At 38.3% G+C, this 18,266-nt stretch overlaps 1 protein-coding gene across 1 annotated transcript in view; it reads right to left on the bottom strand.

Moving 5' to 3' along the window:
* Positions 1 to 18,266, bottom strand: part of LOC109420434 (division abnormally delayed protein) — a 325,353-nt gene that overhangs the window by 9,584 nt on the left and 297,503 nt on the right. The window contains exon 5 of the mRNA XM_062854521.1: positions 10,509 to 10,693. Within this exon, the coding sequence (XP_062710505.1) occupies positions 10,509 to 10,693 (185 nt within the window). The remainder of the gene's footprint in view (positions 1 to 10,508; positions 10,694 to 18,266) is intronic.

Here is an 18,266-nt window from a genome sequence, read left to right as displayed (position 1 = left end):
TGATAATAAAATATAGCGTGTGTAGAAGTGTGTAGAAATTACTTTGTCGAAAATCGTTAAGGTATCTGTGTTTGTGAAAAAATTGTATTGTCTTGGTGTTGATCGGCCTCCAGTGATAATTAAGGAGGTCAAGCTGTCAACTGAGAGGTCTGATATTTTTCAGCTCTGCCTATACGTTGAACATAACGTCGGAATATGTGCCATCAATAAGTTTAAAGTCAATTCAATGATGGCTCTGATAAAATTCTAAGTAAAGTATTCTAATGACTCAGGAACATTTCAGCTCACGTCAACGGAAACGTCATGAGTACATATTCGACGAGAAAGGCACTATCACCACTTGGTGGATCAATCCGGGTTTTTTTTAAATAAAAATCCCGAAAATTGGGCAAGATTGGGCTCTTAAACATGAAGAGATTCTAGTAAAATATACATATATGTTAAACTTCGACAAACATTTGACTTAACTATTTGTTCAAAAAAAAAAAGAAGAGATTTTTACTGCCAAAACTTCAACGTCATGTCAACAAACCATTTTTGTATTAAACATAAGTTTTTATTCACCATAACTTGTTTTTGATCAAGCCAAACGTGTTTCAAAGTTCATTATTTTAATCAAGAATGTAAACTGTGGGGAGCGTAAATTGGGGGGGGGGGAGATTAATTTCGAACTACAAAGTTTCTAACTCGTGAAAAAGTTATTAGATATTTATTTAAATCAATAATTTAGCAGTTTAGCTAAGTTCAGGGGTTCCCCACCTACGGATCAAGCGAATTTCTCCAGAACCGAAGGTGTGTGAATGAAGAGAAAAGTTTTATCGGATTCTGCTCTTCAGGGAGTCACAATGTAGTTTTATCAGTGGTTTCCAATTCATGGTCACGGGCCACGCGAAATTTTCCAAAACCATGAATTTAAGGATGAAATGACTTTTTTCGATTCACTCCTCACGGAGCACTGATAACAATTAGCTATGTTGAAAACCCAGTGATTTCCAAACTTTGTCCACGGGCCACAAGAATTTCGCAATAATCAAAAGAGCTAGAAAGAAGTACCGAGATGAACCAGCCCTGGGCTGAAAATCTCGTTAGTAAAGATAATAATAATAATAAAAGAAGTGTTCATTTTATTCGATTAATCATCTTAAGAAGGAGTATCTTCATGTCTGTGGTTTTCAATTTATGGTCACGGACCATACGAATTTCTAAAGAAGTGAAAGTGTGAAAACGAAATGAAATTATTTTTCGGAAGTTTCAGGAAGTCTCACGTAGTTTCAGGGGCTCTCAAGGGGTCCCAAGAGGCCTCAGAGGCATTTCAGGGGGTCTAAATGTCATTCAAGGGGTTCTCAGGGAGTTCCAGGGGGTCGCAGAGTCATTTCAGGAAGTTTCACGAGAACTCGTGGGCATTTTAGGAATTCTCAGGGGGATTGAGAAAGATCTCAAAAGGACTCATGGATGCTTAAGGGGAATGATTGGACGATTGGTACTACTTGAAACGCAGAATCTTCACACCTTCTGCTCAGACTTTCGGTTCTTGTGAAACCAGCATGGCCCGTGACCCCAACTTCAGAATCACTGGATTTCACCCCTTTATCCCTTTATAGTATAATTGCTTCTTGAGATGCAGAATCTGAAAACCATTTTAACTTTCTAATGGCACTCTAAATTCTTAAGAAATTAGCATGGCCCGTGATCCCAGGCTGGAAACCTGGAAAGATTTATGTCGAGCGAACGTAACTTATTTCATTTTTTTCTGGCATGAATCTCTGAACAAGTTGCACCGATCTATAGAGCCGAAAGAAAAGCCGAACAACATTTAACAGATCACAACCACGATCTTTTTGCCTGTCTAGGGCTAGTAGTGATCATCGAACTAATAGTCACTAGCCGTTCAAAATCAGGACGTTAGGAGAGGTGGTCGTCGTTGTGATTATGTTGTTCAATTATGGCCCTCAATTTCTATTCAGTTTTTCTCGTTGCACTCTTGCGATTCTGTCATCGTTTCTTCCATTACTTTCGATACTTCCTCCTTCTTTGAGTAGTATTAATATCAGCCAATCAAAATTTATCATAAAGTCATGCGGTTATCAAACCTAGAAAAAAATAACACTTTATTGCAATTAGTGTTCCTTGAGCTATAAAATCCTTAAAGCTTCAGACCTTTTTTGCCATACTACTGCAAAATGATGTACGCGACATGGATAATTTTGTTACATTTATGGTTATTATGCATTAAACTCTAGGTCGTTCTCAATGTTTTCTTCCATAGATACTACGCTATTTTATCCGATAGTGGACCCCTAACCTATATTTAGTGGACTGCTCAATTTTTTTTCCTAAATTTCCTGCTCAAATCTGTTTCTCCCGATGTACTTCAATTGGGAAACGATGACTCATGCTCCTAGACAGTAGTTCCAAGTGCTAGAATTACGCTGAAAAGCAATAATTCGACTTTCTAAACAAATTTGTAAATGTAAACATGTCTGGGGGTCCACTATTGTCCCTGATTCAACATGGTAAGAGAATACAACTTAACCAATAGTGGATCCCAGCAACCCAATAATGGAGCCCGGGATCCACTATAGGCTAATTTAAGCCAGATTGGAAATGATTATTTAATAAGAAATATAAGGTGTTTTTGTATGGTTTTTGTATGCAATGTGTAGGGAAGACATATAATCTGTTGCGCAATCTTTGATAAAGACAATTCATTTAGGTTATCATAATGTTTTCACGATCAGAGTCTTCTAAATGGCATTACCCGTGAATCCAGCTTGGGAACCACTGAGCTTTGTAACGCCACTACCGACTGCCCAACCCCCTTGGTTTGACCGCTTCCAATCTGAACACTTTTTAGTTTGACCCCCGCTGATGTGCACATCGTTCAAACTAAAAATGATTCAAACGTCATTCTGCTCATGGAAGGGGATGAAATGGAACGCAGAATCAAAACAAAACAGCAAATAAGGTAATCGGCAGTGTGTTTTTGATGCCCACAGGGTTTTTTTTTCACAGGGTAACTTATCACTGCGACTTATTATCTGATCTAGTGTCGCATAAGGTGTCGTTAAAACCAACGGGGAGAGACAGTATACTGTGATAAATGCTTCTTGAGATGTATAATCTGAAAACCTTTTCCATTTTCTAATTGTACTTTTGGTACTTGAGAAATCAGCATGGCCCGTCGCCTCTGCTTGGGAATTACTGAGCTGTGCAACACCACTTTTGTTGTAATATATACATGTAATGTAATGGTCCTTGAAATGCAAAACCCGAAAAAAGCACACGTACACGTAAAGTACTGAAGGTGCCTACTGTACAAAATTTCATGAGAATCGGTTCAAAATTGACTGAGTTACAGCAAAAACCACATCCGTGCAAAAAAAATCGAGTGTACTCAAAGGTGTTGAAATTAAAAAAAAATAGTGGGATATCGATTAACACCAAGAAAGTACTGACTCGAGATCTTCGAATGGTAAGTTTTAGAAACTATTTTCATCTGTATGCCTTGAGAAGTTTGTGAATATAAATATTTATACAAAAAAACCCCACAACAATTGAACAACCCTTCCAAACTAATTAGAACACATTTTTAATAATCAGTAGATTTATTTTTTGACCACATAGTTCTTCTATTTTTCGTAAAGGTATCTAAAGTATATTGGAATAAAGTAACGATTTTCGTCAACCGAAACCACTTGAAAAAATGCTATTGGAAATAACATTAGTACGGAAAATGTAGAACATGATATCATAAAAGCGTTTTTGAATTTGTTTGTTTAAACTTCAAACCGCCATTGTGTTTAGTTTTATGCAATTTTTAATTTCATTTCTAGCGAAACTACAAGCAGACTTTTTGTTTAAACTTCGGAGAAACTTTGCTCATCTCCTTAATCCTAAGTTGGGCACCACTGAATTTTTCAAAACTGCTACCCCAACAAACATTATTACTGTACAATGGATGAATAAACCCCAGACAACCAGTAACCGTATAAGATGTTGCATATGATGATAAAGTGGAGGCAATATGCGTGCATGCCTCCATTTAAGCGCATGTAAAATATTATCTCCTCCACTTTAAAATCTTATTCGACATAATATGCGATCACTGCACAGTGGGAAAAATCGACCCAAAAAACGGATCATTTAACGCCGTTGGTTTCGGTACGTGAAGTTGACCATTTCTGACGTAAAAAATACGAGAAATCGATTGGTGCTAAATTCATTCACCGCACGGCACGGGAAGTGGTCCATTTTGCCCCATTTTGCCCCTTTTTTCAAACAAAAAGGGAATCAAAATGTACTTTCAAACAACTAACAGGACTGTAGATCGTTGAAAATAGCTGCAGGTGCAATTATAGGTTAATAGAAATCATAAACATTTATGAAAGATCCTTTGAAATGCTTATGTTGCCCCATATGACCCAACAACTGCTGGAAATTGTGAATTTTATATAATTATAAATGGATTTTTAAGGTTACTGATTTGAATTTGATTTTTTTGCATAAACAAAAAGCGCAAAATCTGTTATCACCAGAATAATCTTCAGTAGTGGTCCAATTTGCCCCATTTTGCCCTATTATCATAGAAAAATGAGATTTAAAATGTATTTATAAGAAACAGATACTGCCATGGAACGTTGAAATAAGTTTTAGTTGCAATTGGAAGCTAACAGTTATAAAGCGCATATATGAAAGATATTTTCCCTATTTTACCCTACATGCCCCTAAAACTGCTGGATAATAACATATTTTGTATGGTTTGTAATGTTTCTGATTGCAAAACATGAAGTCCTGAAACATCTTGGATATATACAAATGCGGTTTATCGATTTATACTAGAATCATTTTCGGAATGGTATGAATAGCTGTCCATTTCACCCCAATTAGCCATGATTTTTTGTCATGTAATGAATAAATTATTTTGCGCTGATTTTTTGTCATGTAATGAATAAGTTAATTTCCCTTATTAGCATTGGTACTGAAACCGATGTTATCAAATGGTACCTCATTTAATCAGTTGTGTGCATATTTATCACAAATAAGATTATCATTAATGCTTATTATACCCTGATTCCCCACCAGTCATATTTTTTATCTGTCCTTTCGATTACATTGTTTTCAGTACCAAAATTTCATCAATTCGTGCATAAGCAAATGCGGGAAATCAATCAATCAATCAAGGCGAAAACAAATCAGGGCAAATTGGGGTGAAATGGACAGCTATTTGTACCCTCTCGAGAATGATTCTAAAGCTAATCGATAAACCGTATTTGTATACCGTCAAACGGGGTTACTTGCAACAGCGGTGTAACTTGCAACACGATGACATACATTATATGTGAACTATTTTCTCATAATAATGAAAGCTAGCATGCTCCACTATTCCAGTTATCAAAATTATTAATACAAAAGATCTTTTAAGTGGAAAAATCAGTTTTATTTCTTTGTTAATTACTGAGCTACACGGTTAAAACGGTTTGCTCATTTTATGCCATAAAAACAAGTATGAAAATCGTGCTTTACATCTCTCCTATGGTAAGATCGACAGGTCTGATGACTTCGCTTATAGTTAGGGTATCTAATAGTAAGCTTAGCTGAACGATAAAAGTTTGATAAACTTATAGACTTAGTAATGTAAAAAATCATTATCAGATTCGACAACCACTATGGGGTAACTTGTAACAGTTGAAATTACCAAAAAAAATATTTTTGATTTTCGTTTCACGATATTTCTGATAGAAATGAATCATTTATTAATTACGTAACAAGCTCATTTAAAAAAAATCGACTCAATTTAACATTTTTTTAACGAGACCTTCAAACATAGTTAAGGACTGCCATATTTTAATATTCTATTCATGTTTCACCTTGTTGAAAGATTAAATCAGTTTGTGGACGTTCTTAAACAATCACCAATATCAATTCTGACCCTCGAAGGAGCAAATTATTTCAGCTGAATGCTCAAACTAACGGCTACGATATTTACGAAGTTGTATGGGTGTTGTTTAAATAATGTTATTTTACCTGAAGTAGCCAAACACCACTTCAAACTGAAAATTAGCTAAAGATGACTCACTCTACATTTTTAAGAAATTACGATAAGCAATGTTGACATTTTGTATCTAGTACTGAGTCACGAGATCCATATTTGTTTTATATTTGAGTGACGTGAGACCTGCAGTGAAATGATATGCTCTCGCTTGTAATAACTAGGGTATCGCGCCACTTGGGCGGTGGCTTCTATATTCGTCTGTTTTCCACTATAACTCAGTCAATTTTGAACCAATTGACTTGAAATGTTGTACACGGGTCAAGGGGAATGACATATCCTTTTCTAACCGGAATATCCGCATTTATCCGTTTCTAACCGTCGCTAACCGTGTCCAACCGCTGCTCACTTAGCAGCTCGCTTAGCAACGGTTAACGACGGTTAGAAACGGATAAATGCGGATATTCCGGTTAGAAAAGGATATGTCATTCCCCTTGACACGGGTAGATACTATACCTATCTCACCACATTCCAAAAGTTGTGTCAATTGGTTCAATTTTGACTGAGTTATAGTGGAAAACAGACGAATATAGAAGCCACCGCCCAAGTGGCGCGATTCCCTACCAACCGTTTCATGAAAAAGTATATTTCAGTTGGTTATTGTACATCTTTTCAATGTTTTTTTCGTGCATTACATCAAAAACTCATAATGTGACCAAGTACTAGAATGTTAGTGCAGTTTAGTAGTAGCTAACTTAGCTTCATGTCACGTGTTGCAAGTTACCCCACAGATGGGGTAACTTGCAACAAGCATGTATTTCGCACCTCCAGATTAGGTGGCAACGTATTTCGGTAAATCAAGTGCTGCATAGTATTCTACTCGTGGTAATTAGTGTACACGATGCTTTACAGTATGTTTCAAATGTTTAGATTTTCAATGATATTACTTCAAAGTCAAAAAGTGTTGCAAGTTACCCCATTTGACGGTATATAAAAATTAACAGGACTTCATGTATTGCAACGAGTGACATCACAAAACAATACGAAAAATGTTATCACCCAGCAGTTTTAGGGGCATGTAGGGTAAAATAGGGAAAATATCTTTCAAATATGCGCATGATCACTGTTAGCTTCCAATTGCAACTAAAACATACTTCAACGTTCCATAGCATATCTGTTTCTTATTAATACATTTTAACTCTCATTTTTCTATGATAATAGGGCAAAATGGGGCAAATTGGACAACTACTGAAGATGATTATGGTGATAACAGATCTTGCGCTTTTTGTTTATGCAAAAAAAAATCAAATTCAAATCAGTAACCTTAAAAATCCATTCATAATTATATAAAATTCACAATTTCCAGCAGTTGTTGGGTCATATGGGGCAAAATAAGCATTTCAAAGGATCTTTCATAAATGTTTATGATTTCTATTTACCTCTAATGACACCTGCAGCTATTTTCAACGATCTGCAGTCGTGTTAGTTGTTTGAAAGTACATTTTGATTCTCTTTTTTTATGAAAAAAGGGCAAAATGGGGCAAAATGGACCACTTCCTGTGCCGTGCGGTGAATGAATCGATTTCTCGTAGTTTTTTAAGTCAGAAATGGTCAACTTCACGTTACGAAACCAGCGGCGTTAAAAGATCCGTTTTTTTTGGGTCGATTTTTTCCACAGTGCACTGGTTGGCTGGGACCGCTCTTAAGCTTGATTTTAAAATTTTTAGCTGAATACACTTTTTTTCAACTATCATTGATACTTAGGAAAGCGCTGTTCATAAACTACGTAAACTTTTTTTTGGCAATCTTAGACCCCTCTGCCCCTTGATAGACTGTTGTCCATAGAAAATTTTTCGAAAATTTGTATGAACCGTGGAATTTGGCAAGACCCGCCCCCTCTATCCCCCTAAGAGTCTACGTAGTTTATAGACAGGCCCTTAATCATCGATGGTGCTCCATGAGATGACAAAGTGGAAGATGACAAAAAAGTTTCTAAACTTTGTAATTCCATTCTTCACAAATAACACTCTTCTCGTGTTGGGGGTAAATTGAGGTGTCAGGTTTTTACGTCAGTTCTGACAAAATTGTTTGAGATTCCGATACATTTTTGAAATGTTTGCTAGTCCAACAATAACTTGAAAAAGTCTAACCTTCAGGAGGCATATTAAACTCCATCTTGGTCGACATCTCTTGGAAAAAAATATAGACAAACATAACCAGATGACAAACTACAAAAAGTATTGAAGTATTAAATTTAGACGAATTACTTGTTTTTCGATGCCAATAAATATGTGAGGATGGACCTGAGAATCAAATAACATTTTTTTTAAATGAACAGCCCTTATGTACATGTATTGCCAAATGTTAAAACTATTGGATATATTTAGAGAATATTTTGTACAATTTTTGAACAAACAAAAAAACAATGAATAAGTTATATAAACTAAAAGTTTTACAAATATACACTACCCGTCATAAGTATAGACTCACAAAAAGTATTGCAACAATATTGCATCACCCTGACTCACCTTGATATCTCTAAAACCAGAACACTTACAAAAATGCCGCCTTCAGAAAAGTTGTTGCTTTTGATCTTCTGAATATTTTTCCTGAAGACAGCATCTTTGTAAGTTCTCAGGTTTTGGAGATATCGAGGTGAGTCAGGGTGATGCAATATTGTTGCAATACTTTTTGTGAGTCCGTACTTATGACTGGTGGTGTAATTTATAGATTGAAAATCCTGCAAATATCCTATGACCATGCTTGACCATGCTAAGGGTGCCGGATTCGATTCCTAGTCGGTCCAGGAACTAAGTAAAGGAAATCCTTGGTCATAGAGTATCTTCGTGCCTGCCACAGCCACACGATATACACATGCAAAATGATCAGTGACAGAGGAAGCTCTCAGTTAGCTGAGAAGCAGAAGAAGTCGAACACGTCAAACATCCCTTCCATTATTTCGAACCTTACGGAAACGGAAGACATTGTCATTCTTCGTGAAAATTACAACTAACACGACCAATCATTATTACACTTGATATAAATGTACTCCTCCACCCACCTTCATCACCATCATCGTCGATCTTATTACATCACGGTCAAACGTTCTGTTTCAATTAGAACAATTTTCCATTCACTCCACACACACACTTCACGGCGCTCGCAAAGTAAGTACCGGCGGCGCACGCGTCGCACAATTAACGTCCATGAGTGTGTCGTACAGTCTGAGCGAGCTCTGGAACAACGAATATCTTGTCGAGCCCAGAAGAGAGGAGACTACAAAGGAATTCCATTGTTGGTACTTCACTTGGGACAGATTCTGCACAGCTCCGCGTGCGACGGGGCGCAGCCTTTGATCGCACATATACGTGTCATAACTATTATACAACACATTAGACGCGTTGAACAGCTACGTTACAATGGCATTCTTTATTGTTCTATTGCTCTGATTGAATGAGATCATTTCAAGAGAGATCACATTTTGTTACATTGGAACCGATGATGGTTTGAATCACCATGGGACTCCATTAGTTTTTGAATTCTGTGCAATCGCTGCAAATGAATCTGCCATTTCAGACAAGTTTGGAAGATATAGGGAAGTGAAACCATCTCGGCAGGGGTCCTATTTTGGGCACTTTTCTGCTATAACTCAGCCAATTTTGAACCAATTCACACAATTTTAGGAACGCGGTGAGATGCGGATAGTATCTAGCCGTGTACAAAATTTCAAGTCAATTGGTTTGGAATTGATTGAGTTACAGCGAAGAGTGTCCAAAATGCCGGCCACTGCCCAAGTGGCTCGCTACCCTATAGCTGAACTGGGAAAAATGCCTATATCTATTTCATTATATTTAGAGGATTTTGCTCCAAGATCATGCAAACGAGATCTAAAACTAAAAACAGACGAAGTCCCATAACGACTGGACCGATGTATTAAAAAAGCTGATCAATTGGCCAAGGTGTGGAACTAGATTTCAAGTTCAAAGTGTGGCTTCGTTCTATACCCACCTTAAGGTAAAGGTCTCTTGCATCCACTTTCTAAATAATGCATTTTCCTTCATGTTTTGAGAGCACAAATCTAGAGATCCGTCGAAAGAAACGGGTATTGAATGTAACTCAATGTTCTTTACTGGTGAGCAAGCAACAAGCGGCATTTTCAGTCTTGGTGGCTTATTAGATAATCTGATTTGTGTTCTTGAAAATTGCAATGAGTAGCATGACTACCTGTGGCGGCCATCTTTGTATTCTAACAACCGTGCCCTTGCCCGGAGTTCATAATCTTATGAACTACCACGCGCCTCCATATTTTCCATTCCTGCTATGAAGAGTTATTGTGTCTTCTCGTATTTCAATACACACCAGAGCGACCATATAGCACTTAGATTGATGTGCTTGACACAGCAAATACATATTTGTGAATCGAAAATGTCTTTCATTGAGTTAAGCATCACCCCCAAATATGACCATAACCTAACAGTCCCCCCACCTTTTCAAGTTATCGATCATTCAATATACTCACGTCGATGACAGCTGCAGGAACAGGTCCTTATTCCTATCGATGGTCATCTCGAACTGTAGCATTTCGTTGTTCGGCGCCAGGATCCACTTGTTGTGCTGCAACAGTGCGTTGGGTCCCGTGGATTCGTACGCCCCGGTCAGGGCATCGGTGTGCATCAGCGAAGGCAATCCGCATGCTTTCTTGACCTGTGTGGTGGGGGAAAAAATGGAGAAATAAATTGAAATGAATTGGTCTAGCTGGAGGTGGTATTCGGGTCCGTCGCCGGGATGATTTATGCTGCACTAGTGGACCGGCGTGGCGGCGGTGGCGATGCCAAAAATAGACCCAAACCAGAGGCGAGCATCTCTTTCTCTGTCAAGGTCGTCTTATCGGTCGTCTGTTTGGCGAGCATGTGCAAAGGCAGAGCCTCAGTGAAATAGCGATTTTGAATTGAAACTGACAACCTAAATTGGGCATTTTCACTGAATAATGGAGTACCCGCGCGATGACGTTGGATACCGGTGTCAAGCTTTCAGCTGATTTTCAACGCCTGTCGTTGATGGTTTAATGGTCGATTTAGAGATTGTTGGGACAGATGCAAGCGAAATTCATAAATTTCAATAAAAACAGGGTTGTCAATGCAGCAATGGAGAGAAATGGTCACAGCTACAGATCTAGTGTAGTTTTGAAAATTAGTGTATGTAGATCGGTCCGAATGAATTATTGCGTCAATCCGCGGTGCAGTTGCTCAGTTGCACTACCCAGCAATGCTATTTAATTTGCTGTACGTCAGTATACACGCGTTTGTCCAGTTCTGATTTGAATTCTATTAGGCAAGACGAGGCTACGTGTGCAGCATATGAAAATTGAGATTTATGGTGAAACGGCTCCTGGCGAATCTGTGTCACAGCAATTGTAAATGACTTCGGAAAATTAATGCAAAGCTGATTGAAGTGAAGGTTGCAAAACAATCATGATTGAATAATTGAAGTCGTTTCGGTAACAACAGGAATTGCCCGTTATCTATTTCTTCTTGGAGTAACGTCCACGCTGGGACAAAGCCTGCCTCTTAGCTTGATTCCCAAAAATAAATCGATGAATGATATTTATAAGATACTTCATGTGACATCAGACCAGCGAAAACCGTAAAGCGATGCGACGTTTGAGAAAAAAGTTTCTAAGTCATACCTGATCGAAAAAAGACCAGATTTTTTTTTTATTATTTCTTACATGTTAACATCTTGTCAATTACTTTTTTCACGTATGCCATATCGTTTACGGCCTTCGAATGATTTTCCTCGTAGAATTTCCAACAAAAATCATTCATCTACAGTATGCGGCAGGAAAAAATACAAAAGGGTTTTTTCAACTTCAAACCTCATGTTCGTCTATTTGACGTTAACCAATCAACATTCCATGGTCTCTAACAGGCTTATTTTATAAAAAATAATTTAAAATGTTTACAAGACTGCGCATGAAACTGAAGACAATCAAAATTTTCAAACCACTGAAAAGTACACAGGTCGCTAAATTTCATATCTGATAAAACATAATTTTTAATTTTCTCTACAATATCATCATATATATGTGTTTATTTCATCGGGTATGTGAAACTACATGGTTCTGGATTAGTATGGCCTGGTTTTTCATCGAATTGAAAATCAGTTTGTTACCTCATAGTGAAACGTGCTGCAAGTCTGAGCGTCTGTTTTCCAGGAGGAAAGGCTCACAACAGCATTATTAATCGTGATGGGCGATATGCAGAGGCGCGTGGTCGATTGGTGGACGATCGACGAAAGAATGTACAGGTTGAGGATCAAGAGCCGATTTTTCAACTTCAACACAATCAACATGTGTTTCAACAGTACAATCAACATGCACCGCCCCAAAGGCGCCAACTTGTAACGCAGGTGGGGTTAGGTTGGCGAAGTTCTCCACATTGGACAATATTCAACAAATTGGATATCGTTATGCGTAATCGCAAATTGACGGCTGATTGACGGACGGCACTTTTCCGACATTATCGACATCCAGGACCTAACTCATTTCAACTTTGACGCCAACCTTATGATGGTCAAACTGCGCCTAAAACTTTCCATTATCAACAATGTACGGTACCCAGAGCCGTAGCGCTTGGCGCCCTACCCTTGGCAAGCATCCGGATTGGCGCCCCACGACAGTTGAACAATGTTAATTTGGAAAAGTTAGTAATTATTTTTTTTTCAAAAAAAAAATCAAGTTAGATTTTGGTGTTGCAAAGAAACAAATCCTCCCAACTTTTTTTTTTATTTTCTTATTATGTTTTACATTCGTGTTTTTCTTTAGGAATTCCAGTGAGAGTCGCCCAAAAATTTTACAAAATTTCGTTCTTTCATACTAGTACGAGTACGAGCACATTTTGCATTTCAAAACTTGCACTAGGACCAGCACAATAATTAGTAATGACATTTCAGATTCCTCACAGAAATAATGCATAATTTATTTTTATTCTGGATTTTTGGTTCAACTGAATTTTGTTTTGAAAAATACTGATTTGAGTTTCAGGGGTTTTCAGGAAACCTTAAACGATCTATTTTACCAATTTTCAGCGGTTAGCTCAATTAGTTTTACCCAGGCATCCAATTTTTCACTCACGCGATCAAAATCCCCGGATTTATCCGCCTCCGCGATCATGATTATTCACTGCATGGGATGAAAAATAAAAATCTCTCACTCCAGCGCTCACGATAATTCTCTTTCTCTCCATGCACAACTCACGGATAAACAACAAAGCATCAACATTTTCACTCCGTCCGCGAGCCACATAACGTCTCCACCGAGGCACGAGATTAATTATTTGACGTTTAGTGGTGCCGTGTTTACATAAAATCTACTTTTTTTCAAGGTAATCTAGATAACACGGCACCGCTCAGACGTCAACCGGGTGAAAACGTAGATTGGTGCAGACTGAGCAACCCTTTTCTGCTGCGAGAGCGAACGAGCGTTAGTTGGAGAGAGCATACTTTTATCACGCAAAGGAGCCGGAGTGAGCGCCTTTTCAATCGTCTGTGGGTGCATGGAAAATATCGCGGGCTGCTTTATCCGGATAATATCACTGTGTGATAGATCGTTGCTCTCGTGAGTGAGTGAAAAATTTGGTGCCTGTTTACCAGAATTTTCAATAACTAAAGTTACAGAGATTTCTTCTGAAGTTTAATCAAAATATTTTCCAGAAGATCTTTAAGAAAATATTCAGTAATCATTAGACACATCTTGTACATGGATAAATTCCAAAAGGAATTCTTGATACATGAGTTTTCGTCGGAATCTTCGGAAGAATTCCTGCTGGTGTGGATAAATAAAATAATGTAGGAATCTCTAAAGAAATTGTGCTGGAATACCCAGTGAATATGAAAATCCGGGAATCATTTCAGAAAGAATTAACTATAGAATTTATGTAGCAATTATTTCAGGGATTCGTGGAGTAATTCGTAAGAATTTGTGGAGAATCACTGGAAGAATTTTTTGAAAGAATACACCTCAAAGAATTTTTGAAGGAATTCCTAAAAAAAATGTCTTCAGCAATCTCTTGAGGATTTTCTAAAAAAAAATATGGGAAAGAGACGAACCAGTCAAGTACTGAAAGTCTCTCAAATAAAGACAAATCAATTAAAAAAAATACCTTGAAGGTTTTATGAAAATATTCCTGAGAAATTTCTGAAGGAATCCATGGAAGGCTTTCAAAAGAATCCTTTGGGAAAATTTTGTATAAAATCAATGACAGATTTTCAAACAGAAAACCTAGAAAAAATTCAGAAGGAATTCCAAATTTATGGTTTTCTGGAGGAATTAATTAGGAAATTCATGAAAGCATTTCAAGGGAAATTCTATCAGAAATTTATGGAGCAATCTCTAGTGAACATGTAACAATTTCGTAAGCTATCAATGGAAGGTTTTCTGAGTGCTATTTGAACTTTATCTTTCTAAAGGAATCTATAGAAGACTTTCTGTGACACTATGGTAAAATTTCTAAAGCAATCTATATGATTTTCTAAAACAATATCTGGCAGAATTTCTGAAGGAGTTCTCAGAGGCATTTCTTCTGGATTTCCTGAATGAATCTCAGCAGGATTTGCCACAGCAATGCATAGAGGAGGTACTAAAGAACACTTTTGAAGGGCTTGAAAGTAATATTTAAAGATATTCTTACAGAAATCTCTATATGAATTTCTGAAGGAAAATCTGAATAATTTCTAAAAAAATTCCAGGATTTTCCAGGAGAAACCCAGGAATATTTGTCAACAAAAAGTGTTGAGAAATAGAAGCATGAAGGTTTTTTTTTATAGGAATCTGTGAAGGAACTTCTAAAAATATCCTTGAAAAAAATTTACAAACTCATCGCTGAAAGAAACGGATGTTGTGGAGCGGACCTGGTGTGATGGTTAGAACACTTGACTATCACGCCGAGGACCTGGGATCGAACTACACTCCCGACAAACTCACAAAATGTGAGTTCTTCCTTCGGAAGGGAAGTAAAGCGTGCAATGATACATATTGCCCATTTAACTGGCATTTTACCAGATTTGGTGGTATGTCTGAAACATACTGAAAAAACTTGTAATTAGAAGGCACGAAATGTTGCTAATTGACAAATTGAGAGATGAAATTTGTGAAAAAAATCGCGTTCTGGTGGGATTCGAACCCACTAGACCGGCGCTTTAACCAACTAAGCCACAGAACAGGTAATGGTTCTGCGGAGTAGAAAGCCAAACTGACTCCGAAGCCGCACCGTGAACACTTCTATTTCACAAACTCATCTCTCTCAATCCACAACACACTCCTGTTTGTGCCCACTAACTACAAATGCGAGCGAATTATTTATATGAAGCCGAGACTTACTCTCGCACTCCGCATACCTAGCCACCAAGCAGTTTGTTTTGCTGCTGTCATTACCTGTTGTGTGACTTAGTTGGTTAAAGCGCCGGTCTAGCGAATACGGAGTCGTGGGTTCGAATCCCACCAGAACGCGATTTTTTCACAAATTTCATCTCTCAATTTGTCAATTAGCAACATTTCGTGCGTTCTAATTACAAGTTTTTCCAGTAAGTAAAGCGTGGGTCCCGAGATGAACTAGCCAAGGACTAAAAATCTCGTTAATACAGATAAAAAAATGTTACATCAAAACATTCCACAGAGAGTATGTTAAGAAATTTTTAGAAAGAAACTTTCACTTAAATTTTGAAAGCATATTGTTTTTGCTTTGCTCATTATGAAAATATACAATAAATTTCCGGTTACATTATGGTAAATTTTCAAAATGAACTAGAGAAATCTGAATTTTCGAGAATACGGAAAAACTTAAAAAATATATTATTAATCTGAAATACTAAAAATAGTGAAATCTTGATAACTTTCAAGAAAACTTTAGCATAACACTTTTTCTTATAGCTTTAGGCCTTTTCGGCGCCCCTCTGAGGTTGGCGCCCTTGGCGGGGGCCAACCTGGCCAACCGCACGCTACGGCTCTGACGGTACCAGTGACCGTCACGGTACAACCCTGAGCGATTAAAGCAACCAGATGTCGCCAAATTATACGCGCAGAATCTCGAGACAGCGTTGGCCCCTCGATGTGGCCCCTCTTTTTTCCTTGTAAAGCCTGTATCCGCAATAATCGAGACATAGAAATACATCTATAAATCTGTAAAATTGCTCAAATTTGGCCCTATAACATCTTAAGATGTGTTCATTTCACCTACAAAATTTCATGTAAATCGGTGCAGTACTTTTTGTTGTAGCTATGAAACAGTAGAATGTGCGCCATTGTATTTTGTACAGCCCCTAGTTTTGCTTGTCAGCGCTGTAACTTGTGAATTTGGCAAAGGAAATGGCTGAAATTTTGAACACAAACCACTCAATCTATATTCGTTGCATAGGCAAAATTTAAAAAAAAATCGATGTACTCTCAACAGTTTTATAATCGAAACATGTATTGGGACTGAACGTGATTTTAGCCCCTCAGACATCAATTAGTCAGCACTCTTTATTGTTTCGATTGTACTATTGAATGTACTATACCAATAATCACCAAATTTTGCAGACATAATAAACACATAATCAACTGCCTTCTGTGAACATTTTATGAAAATTGGCTGAGAAATTCAAAAGTTATGGATAGGCAAACATCGCACATGAAAAACTCGAACAATTTCCACTAACACTCACCCCTAGCAACATCAGTAGCTTTCTAACCAATTGATAAAAGTTGATGAAATTTTGCAAGAACATGTCTCTATAAGTATCATAACTGCTAACGTAATTTCATAATTATCATCACAGAACTTTGAACTGTAGCGTAAAAGAACCATCTACTATGCGAATGAAAATTGGTCATGACTGTACAAAATCCTTAAAATCACATATATTTGTTTTTCATCCACAGTTAAAAGTAATACATCGATTTTTACGAAATTTGGCACAAATAATAACATACACCAAAGAGTTCTCAGTCAATAATTTGGCCAATTTTATCGATTCATTACAGAGCTACAGCCGAACTTCTGTGTCCCGATTATTGCGGATACAGGCTTTAAACCATGGGGGGGAAATATGCACAACAGATACCCAAACAGGAAAGTTCAGATAGTGTGGAGTTAAGGACGTTTTCCACAATAAAAGCTAGGACTACCCTCTTCTCGACCCACTAAACACATTCCCATGGACGTCAAACCCTACGTCTCTCCGGAACCACCAAAAAGGAATTGCTTCAGAGAGGGGCTAGTGCACATTACACCCTCAAGGTTAGCTGCGAAGCCTGCAGCAACGAACTCGCTTTGGAGAGTCCACCATAAGATAGCATGCTGGCGCTTAGCCAGTTCAAGTTCGAAGCAGCGTCAACCACCACGCCTTCGATCAACTCTTTTGCAAGCATGATGGTTACGCCCAACTCGATTTGACCTACTGAAGGCAAGGGTATTACTACCCTTCAGGCCCTATCAACTGCACCAGAAGGTTGCTGACGGTAGAATGGTCACCTGCCCCGGTTCTAAAAGTGGACCCCTTTCCAAGAGCGGGCTCGGATCCAATCCAGTAGACCGACGCTACGACAGCAACGCTACCAGGATGTTATCTCCGCGGCCACTTAATCGCTGCCAGCCAAACTCATCCCTACACATCCTCTGGATGACATTGTCCGCAGTTCTGTCCTCCCCGAATATGGCAAGCATGTGCAAAAACACGAGCACATGAACAAATCGTGTTCCACCATTTGCTCTAAACCAGCATATACTGCACAATCGGGAGAAACCGCTTGACCATAATGATGTAGATACCGTCGGAAGCAACCATGACCTGAAAGGACCTGTATCAGGTGGAATGTTACTTCCCCATGGCGCCTGTTAATCGAACTATCTACCCTCGGAATGAACCTATGGCCTATGGGTCCACCTTCCTTTGGTGGAACTATCCCAAACGCGTTGCCATTCGACCGTGGAGTCCATCCTGGCAGTCATTGTTCTCCCTAATAAGGATGCCGATAAGCACCATACCAGTGATGACGCAGAGCGTATCGTTTGACACAGTACGGTACGCACTCGCAACCCTCAGGCACATCAACCTACAAGTACTTTTCAGCTTCCCACGGTAGCTTTCGAAACTTAGCGCCGTGCCCCTCGTAGGGCCGCCATGCTTTAGTTTGGACGTAGCGACACTAGCTAACTAGCTAACTTATTCGGGACAGTGCTACTATTGCTGTGGAGGCTCTTTTGCAGGCGTAATCAACGTGGCTACCGAAGGTAAGCTTATC

This window comes from Aedes albopictus, chromosome 2 (genome assembly GCF_035046485.1).
Source record: "Aedes albopictus strain Foshan chromosome 2, AalbF5, whole genome shotgun sequence".
Classification (NCBI taxonomy): domain Eukaryota; kingdom Metazoa; phylum Arthropoda; class Insecta; order Diptera; family Culicidae; genus Aedes; species Aedes albopictus.
Note: the sequence above shows the minus strand (reverse complement) of the source record. Positions and strands in the feature narration are given on the sequence as shown.